Source organism: Pseudophryne corroboree, chromosome 1, assembly GCF_028390025.1.
Source record: "Pseudophryne corroboree isolate aPseCor3 chromosome 1, aPseCor3.hap2, whole genome shotgun sequence".
In the NCBI taxonomy this organism is placed as follows: Eukaryota; Metazoa; Chordata; class Amphibia; order Anura; family Myobatrachidae; genus Pseudophryne; species Pseudophryne corroboree.
Genome location: NC_086444.1, coordinates 307,468,815 through 307,478,030, shown reverse-complemented (window position 1 = coordinate 307,478,030; position 9,216 = coordinate 307,468,815). Strand labels below are relative to the sequence as shown.

The 9,216-nt window shown below is 44.7% G+C and overlaps 1 protein-coding gene across 1 annotated transcript; it reads left to right on the top strand.

The window, feature by feature from the left end:
• The first annotated feature begins 6,466 nt into the window (after positions 1 to 6,466).
• LOC134934497 (hydroxycarboxylic acid receptor 2-like) lies at positions 6,467 to 7,381 on the top strand. Its single transcript, XM_063929951.1, has one exon. The coding sequence runs from the start codon at positions 6,467 to 6,469 to the stop codon at positions 7,379 to 7,381; it is 915 nt and encodes a 304-aa protein (XP_063786021.1).
• The last annotated feature ends 1,835 nt before the right edge of the window (positions 7,382 to 9,216 follow it).

The window sequence follows — 9,216 nt, the reverse complement described above, 5'->3', positions numbered from 1 at the left end:
TCAGTAATAAAGTTCCCAGCTGCTCCGGAATCAAGGAGGGCAATGACGTTCCGATAACATTGAGCAACTTGAAGGGAGACTGGGAGATTACAATCTTGAGGAGATGGAGAGGAGATCATTACTCCTAGCCGGCCCTCTCCTTGGCGAGCTAGGATTTGGAGTTTCCCGGACGTTTGGGACAGGCATTAATGGTGTGAGACGGAGCTGCACAATAGAGACAGAGAAACTCGGAGAGACGTCTTCGGCGCTCAGCAGGAGTTAAACGGGAACGGCCAAGTTGCATGGGCTCATCTTTAGATGGTGACAGTTGACGAGGAGGAGGAGCAGAAGATTTTGGAGCAGATGATCTTCCACGCTCAGTTGCTCTCTCTCTGAAACGTAAATCAACTTTCGTGCAGAGTGAGATTAGCTCATCTAACTTAGAAGGTAAGTCTCTGGTAGCTAACTCATCTTTAATACGCTCAGATAAGCCATGCCAGAATGCAGCATACAGGGCCTCATCGTTCCATGCCAGTTCGGATGCCAGGATCTGGAACTGTATCAGATATTGTCCTACAGTACGTGACCCCTGGCGTAAACGGAGAATCTCGGATGAAGCTGAGGTTACCCGGCCTGGCTCGTCGAAGATGCGCCTGAATGTTGACACGAAGGCAGTGTAGGAAGATAGCAGGGTGTCGGACCTCTCCCATAACGGTGATGCCCAATCAAGGGCTGAGCCACTGAGAAGAGAAATAATGTAGGCAATTTTTGTACGGTCACTGGGAAAATTGCCAGGTTGTAGCTCAAACTGAATCTCACACTGGTTGAGAAATCCCCTGCAGAATCTTGGAGATCCGTCAAATTTTGCTGGCGTTGGAAGATGAAGACGTGGAGCAGAAATGGGTAAGGTGGGTGGGGTTATAGCTGGAGTCACTGTGGTTGACGCACCAGACGCGCCTGATCCACGGAGAGTTGTCTGAATCCCATCCAGCCGAGTAGAGAGATCCTGGAGACAGCGGATGATGTGGCCCTGTGCAGCCTCCTGATGTTCTAGTCGGGCTGCCAGTTCTTGCATCGGCCTGGCCGCTTGATCCTGGTCTCCGGCTGGATTCATTAGGTCAGTGCTTACTGTCACAACTGAGGGCCTGAGCTGACGGGAGGCAGCCTCAGTTGTAGGGGCTGAGATGTACCGGAACCTGGGAGGTTGTATCAGACCCCTGGACATGTAAGTAACATGAATAATAACTGCCCGAAGGCGTGACCACGACAACTTGGATAAAAGTCAATGATGTTTATTATGACAACTCCACAACACAGCAGCAGTAAAAGAAAACGTAAAAGTCAGCAAAGAATAAATACAGTTCCTGGGTACTACAGGATGGCAGGAGCCACAGGGCACTGGTAGTGTGAGATAGTTCTTATGATCTTCTAGATGGAAAGTCCTTACCAGGCCCGACTGTAGCAATGGAGATAACCCAGGATTGTGCCAGCTGGTGTTCCAGGAAAAGCTGGGTTGCTGAAGATAAAACAGCTGCTGTGGATACTGGCTGGAACCAGACTGTTGTTAGCACGGAGTGGATACTGGCTGGAACCAGTTAAATAATAAATGAACTTGGGAGCGATGAAATATGAACTGAAATGTAGAACTTGAGAGCGGAGAAATAATAATACCGGTGGAGAGTGGTAAAGTGTAGAAAGGACACCGGCCCTTTAAGGGAAGCTGTACTCTGCTGGAAGCTGAGCTGGAGGCAGGTAATGTTGTAGCTGGAAACAGATGAATCCACAATGGATTGGAGAGTCAGGCTACACCGCAGGTGGAATGCTGGTGCGGGTCTCTATGGTGGAAGTCTTGAGACAGGAGCTGGAACCTGGAAGACAATCACAGGAGAGAGACAAACAGGAACTAGGTTTGACAACCAAAGCACTGACGCCCTCCTTGCTCAGGCACAGTGTATTTATACCTGCAGCAAGGAAGGGATTGGCTAGGCAATTATGCAGATTATCAATACTGAGAACAGATTGGTGGAAATGATCAGCTGACAGAATCCAAGATGGCTGCGCCCATGCAGACACTTGGAGGGAAGTTTGGTTTGTAATCCATGTGGTAATGAAAACAGTAATGGCGGCGCCGGCCACCGGAGACAGGAGGCGCCAGGCTGACAGATGCACATCCAACCACGCGGACACAGCGGAGGCCGCGGCTGACGTAATCGCCACTCAGACACTCTGCATGCAGAAGTTCAGGGACGGCGGCGGAGGCCGCGGGAGACGCCATGCCAGGTGTAATATGGCGTTTACTGTGACAGCGTCCCAGAGTGACAGGAGAGGATACAGGAATGTACACATCAGGATAACAGATGGGATCCGGTCCTGGAGCGCTGAGCCAGCCTTAGGAGGCATCTGATGGGTAAGAAATGGCGTCCAGATACCCGGATCTTGACACAGTGTATGTGTTCCCCCCGCTTCCTCTCATCCCAAGAGTGCTGGGGATCATAAGACGAACAAGGGTTCAGGCAATACTCGTCGTTCCAGATTGGCCACGGAGGGGCCTGGTATCCGGATCTTTGGGAATTGCTCATAGAAGATCCTTGGCCGCTTCCTCTAAGAGAGGACCTGCTACTGCAGGGGCCATGCGTGTTTCCAGACTTACCGCGGCTGCGTTTGACGGCGTGGAGGTTGAACGCCAAATCTTAGCTTGTAAAGGTATTCCCGGGGAAGTCATCCCCACTCTCCTTAAGGCTAGAAAGGAGGTCACGGCAAAACATTATCACCGTATTTGGAGAAAATATGTGTCGTGGTGCGAAACCAAAACAGCTCCTGCGGAGGAATTTCACTTGGGTCGGTTCCTTCATTTTTTGCAGGCAGGCGTGGATGCAGGCCTGAAATTGGGTTCCATCAAAGTGCAGATTTCGTCTTTATCTACTGTATTTTCTTTCAAAAAGAATTGGCCGCCCTTCCTGAGGTTCAGACTTTCGTGAAGGGAATGCTGCATATCCATCCTCCATTTGTGCCACCCGTGGCACCGTGGGATCTTGAAGTGGTGTTACAGTTTCTTATGTCTCACTGGTTTGAACCTTTGCGAAACGTTGAGTTAAAGTTTCTCACTTGGAAAGTGGTCATGCTTTTGGCCTTGGCGTCTGCCAGACGAGTGTCAGAATTGGCGGCTTTGTCTCGCAAGAGCCCATATTTGATTTTTCATGTGAATAGAGCGGAATTGAGGACTCGTCAACAATTTCTGCCGAAGGTGGTTTCTTCATTTCACATAAATCAACCTATTGTGGTACCTGTGGCTACGGATGCTGTGGCAGTCCCAAAATCTCTTGATGTCGTAAGAGCTTTAAAAATGTATGTCGCCAGAAGGGCTCTTGTTAGGAAAACAGAGGCTCTGTTTGTCCTGTATGCTTCCAACAAGATTGGAAATCCTGCTTCCAAGCAGACTATTGCACGCTGGATTTGTAATACGATTCAGCACGCTCATTCTTCGGCTGGGTTGCTGTTGCCGAAGTCAGTAAAGGCCCATTCTACCAGGAAGGTGGGCTCTTCTTGGGCGGCTGCCCGAGGGGTCTCGGCACTTCAACTTTGCCGAGCAGCTACGTGGTCGGGTTCAAACACTTTTGCTAAGTTCTATAAGTTTGATACCCTGGCTGAGGAGGACCTCATGTTTGCTCAATCGGTGCTGCAGAGTCGTCCTCACTCTCCTGCCCGGTCTGGAGCTTTGGTATAGACCCCATGGTCCTTTTGGAGTCCCCAGCATCCTCTAGGACGTAAGAGAAAATAGGATTTTAATACCTACCGGTAAATCCTTTTCTCCTAGTCCGTAGAGGATGCTGGGCGTCCATCCCAGTGCGGACTGTTACTTGCAGTTGTATTGATACTGGTTATTTTCGGTTACACAAGGTTTGTGTATCAGTTATATTCAGCTTGTTGCTGTTGTTAGTTCATACTGTTATCTGGTTTCCTGCTAATCCAGTTGTACGGTGTGTTTGTGGTGTGAGCTGGTATGTCTCTCGCCCTTAGTTTAACAAAAATCCTTTCCTCAAAATGTCCGTCTTCCCTGGGCACAGTTCCTATAACTGAGGTCTGGAGGAGGGGCATAGAGGGAGGAGCCAGTTCACACCCAGTCAAAGTCTTTTAGTGTGCCCATGTCCCCTGCAGATCCCGTCTATACCCCATGGTCCGTTTGGAGTCCCCAGCATCCTCTATGGACTAGGAGAAAAGGATTTACCGGTAGGTATTAAAATCCTATTTTTCCCCTCAAAATTCTACACACAATACCCCATAATGACAACATGAATTTTTTTATTTGAGATTTTTGCTAATTTATTAAAAATTTAAAAAAACGAAGAAATCACATGTACATAAGTATTCACAGCTTTTGCCATGAAGCTCAAAATTGAGCTCAGGTGCATCCTGTATCCACTGATCATCCTTGAGATGTTCCTACAGCTTAATTGGAGTCCACCTGTGGTAAATTCATTTGATTGGACATGATTTGAAAAGACACACACCTGTCTATATAAGGTCCCACACTTGACAGTGCAGGTCTGAGCACAAACCAAGCATGAAGTCAAAGGAATTTTCTGTAGATCTCCGAAACAGAATTGTCTCGAGACACAAATCTGGGGAGCGGTACAGAAAAATATCTGCTACTTTGAAGGTCCCAATGAGCACAGTGGCCTCCATCACCCGTAAATGGAAGAAGTTCGGAACCACCAGGACTCTTCCTAGAGCTGACCAGCCGTCTAAACTGAGCAATTGGGGGAGAAGGGCCCTAGTCAAGGAGGTGACCAAGAACCCCATGGCCACTCTCTCAGAGCTACAGCATTCCTCTGTGGAGAGAGGAGAACCTTCCAGAAGGACAATCATCTCTGCAGCAATCCACCAATCAGGACTGTATGGTAGAGTGGCCAGACGGAATCCACTCCTTAGTAAAAAGCACATGGCAGCCCGCCTGGAGTTTGCCAAATTGCACCTGAAGGACTCTCAGACCATGAGAAACAAAATTCTCTGGTCTGATGAGACAAAGATTTAACTCTTTGGTGTGAATGCCAGGCATCATGTTTGGAGAAAACCAGGCACCACTCATCACCAGGCCAATACCATCCCTACAGTGAAGCATGGTGGTGGCAGCATCATGCTGTGGGGATGTTTTTCAGCAGCAGGAACTGGGAGACTAGTCAGGATAGAGGGAAAGATGAATCCAGCAATGTACAGAGACATCCTGGATGAAAACCTGCTGCAGAGCGCTCTTGACCTCAGACTGGGGCGACGGTTCATCTTTCAGCAGGACAACGACCCTAAGCACACAGCCAAGATATTTTAAAGTAGTGGCTTGAGGACAACTCTGTGAATGTCCTTGAGATCAAACAGCATTGAGCCATACACTTGTGATAATAAGCTCAGACCCTCCAAACTTGCCATGCAACTTCGTCCAAGGTTCTGGAACTGTTTAAACAGCTGCAGATTTATTTATAGCATGTGGCACTGGAGCAGCTGGTGAGATGGTGGGAGTATGTATTACTTCAACCAGAGGAAATTATGTGGAAGTACCAGAGGCATCAGCAGGATCAATAAAGAAAGCCTCACTTATCCGCTTACGTATAGCTGTAAGACTGATGGTTAGTGTACAGGGAAATATCTCATTGGTATCAATGGGGATGACTGGAACAGTGGGTATAGTCAAGAGATTGGTAAACAGACAAGCAGAGGGGTATGGGCTGATGATAATTTAGGGATATCTGGAGTTATAGTCAATAATGAAGTTGTATTTTGTACATTATCAATCGAGTTAGAGTACATTACTGCAAGATCAAGGCAAAAAAGCACAATCACCTAGCAGCGTTTGCAAAGTGTGGAAACCTTTAGTGATCATAAAGTGCATAGGATAGTTAATGATTCCGTTCCCAAAACAATGTTAGACTGCTTGATTTCTGCATGTGTGTGGGACAGGAAGGATGTTGCTGAGCTCACCTGAGACATCAGTACTAGTACATTATGGGATTTGGGACCAAGGTAATTATTTTCCTACACCTTAATCTTAAAGTCATATCAATAAAGGTCTGTGATGGATACTTGCCAGTAAGATGACACAGGTGCTAACTTGGATGGCAATAGCATAGCTGACAGGGATAGCAGAAACAAAACTGCCTCGGACCAATGGAAATGGAATGTGTAACGTATGGAAATGGTATGACGTATGGAAATGGTGTGTGTAAGAAAATGCAAAATGACCCCTATTGTATTTTACATTAACATGAACCAAAGTTTAACCACTGCACGCGATAAGAAAAGGAACAAGATTATCAAGATTAACATTTACATTTTTGTTTTACGCATCACTAAACTTCCAAGCGAACACTTTGCGATTTTGTTTCCCCAAAAAAACTCCCCTTGATCCCGTCATTCTGATGTTGTATATAAGAGTGTCTCAGTTGCTAGATACATCATATGGAGAAGTTCTATACAGCAAGAACAGGTAGTCTACACTATGAATAGCAGCTGTTGTGCTTTTGAGGAACCCATTCTAGATCTTATTCTTCCTCCCATTTTACTCACGGAGTTCATCCTTGGCATGGTCGGTAATAGTCTTGGACTGTGGATGATCTGCTTTGGGGTGAAGAAGTGGAAGCCAAACTCAGTGTATCTGCTCAGTTTAACTCTAGCAGACTTTGTGGTTCTTTTCTGTGTGATATTCCGTGCAGATTATTACCTTCACCATCAAAACTGGCTGTTTGGTGATATCCCCTGCAGACTGTTGCTATACATCTTGACTGTTGCCCGAGCTGCTGGCATGATCTTTTTGTCTGTCATTGCACTTAATCGTTACTGCAGGATCCTGTTTCCTTTCCATAAGGTGAACAGTATTACTGTGAAGCAGGCCACATGTATCTGCATTTTGCTGTGGCTATTCACCTTCACAATTCACTCATACATTTTATCAGACTCACACATGGATAGCCTACACAATGTAACACAATGTGAAAGTTTTACTATATGCCCGTATTCGCAAACTGCGTGGCAAGATGCATTTTATATTACGCTGTCATCTCTGTCCTTTCTGATTATCTCGTACTGTACAATCCACATCGCTTTACATTTAAAGGGAAATGCCATTGACACAAATGGAAAGATAGGGAGAGCAACAAGGTTCCTCATGTTAATTGCTGTTGTATTCATGATTTGTTATCTACCAAGTGCTTCTGGTAGAGTTGCTATTTGGGTATTGAAGTTAATGAAATATAGGGACTGTGTGTACTTTGCGGATTCAAACCTTGTCTTTTATTTCACTATTTGCTCTACTTACTTCTACAGCATGCTCAATCCCTTTCTATATTATTTTTCTAGTCCATCTTCCTATACATTATCACCAAAATTATGTAAAAAAAAAAGTGAAGGAAGTTGATGTCTTCAAAGTGTAGCTAACTGCAAAAAGGGTAGAGGTAGAGTGTGTATTAGCATCACTGTGTAAGATGAGCCATATGCTCTGAAATGTAGGTTAGCAACAACTGTAGAGACACTAATTGCCTAATTCCAATAAAAAAGAAATGGGGTTCCACCCGACACGGGAAGCATAGAGAACTTTTCCACTTAACAATACATCTTAGCTGCATCACAGCTTGATTCAAAGCCATTCACAGTGCACCAGAGACACTAGGTTGCTACTATTGTCACAAAGGAATTTGTATAACCTATGTAAGTTACAGATTCCATGGAACGCAATGAGCATAAAAGCAGCGAACATTCATATCAGAACCTTTTTTACATTGATTTGTGACTTAGGGGTCTAGAGTACTAAGGCTTGGAGAGAAAAAAGGTAGACAGTGATAAAGTACCAGCCAACCAGTTCCATTTTCAAACACAGCCTGTAACAAGGCAGCTAGGAGCTGATTGGCTGGTACTTTATCTCTCTCCAAGGTTTAGTACATAGACCCCATAGTCACAAATCTGTACCAAGAGGGGCTATTTGGCACTTGTAGCGCAAAGGTGTAAATCGCTGGTTTCTATTTTTATTTGTAAGTTGTACTGTACTTCAAATAGTCACGTTCATGTACAGAAAACGTTTTAGACAAACTAGTTCTATGAATAATTACTGTAACGGATGTGTGGTGTTTTACATTAAACTAATCATGATAAAGAGTTTTCTTTTGACTTCTGAATTTAAATTGTCATGTTATTTCATAAACCTATTAATGATGGGGTTTTCTGTAAAAGTAAAAGATTCTGAAAAATATCTGATGGAACAAGTACAGTATACATTTTATTCCATATTCTATTAAAAAGTATTAATTTCAGATCTAAAAATCTCTTTATTTATTCTTTAAAAAAAATATATTGTACTCCTATTCTTTCCAGACAGGATCATGCCATACACTTTCACCTAACGTGCTGATCCGGACAATTCTATTTTATTTTTCATCACTACATTTAGAGTATTTTCTAAAAGTAATAATTCATTATGTCATGAAATAAACAACCCCATCATAGGACTAGCAGTCCCAATGGAACACAATGCAGAGCTACATTCTAGTGACCAGTAAACAACGAAGAGCCCCTTTCTAGTCCACAGAACACAATGTGTAGCCAAATGTTGTTGCATACTTGCCTACTCCATTAGAATTTTAGGGAGCTCTCTTGGACTCATGGGAGAATAGACCAGCCTCCTGGATCCCGCCCACTTGCCCAGTGAAGTTGGCAGTCCAGGACCTTGATGACATGTTTGTCAGTGAATCATGTAATCTTGGCACCCCTTCCATCTGCAGTGCCACAAATTGTGCATTCTACATGGGCCTTTGACAGAGTCCCACATAAGAGACTAATTTTCAAATTAAGAGAGCTTGGGGTAGGAAACACTATGTGTACTTGGGTGAGTAAATGGCTGTACAATAGGGAACAGTGAGTGGGGGTTAATGGGATGTTTTCTGAATGGGCCTCAGTGCTCAGTGGAATACCGCAGGGATCAGTACTTGGGCCACTGCTGTTTAACATATTAATTAATGACCTAGGAGTGGGCCTAGAAAGCACAGTGTACATTTTCGCAGACGATACTAAACTATGTACAGTAATTAATTCAGACAAGGATGTTGGATCTCTACAGAATGACTCATCTAGACTGGAGGTCTGGGCGGATAAATGGAGAATGAGGTTCAATATAGACAAATGTAAAGTTATGCACTTTGGGACTAAGAACAATCGGGTAGCATATAAACTAAATGGGGAAAATGGAGGGATAATGGTAGT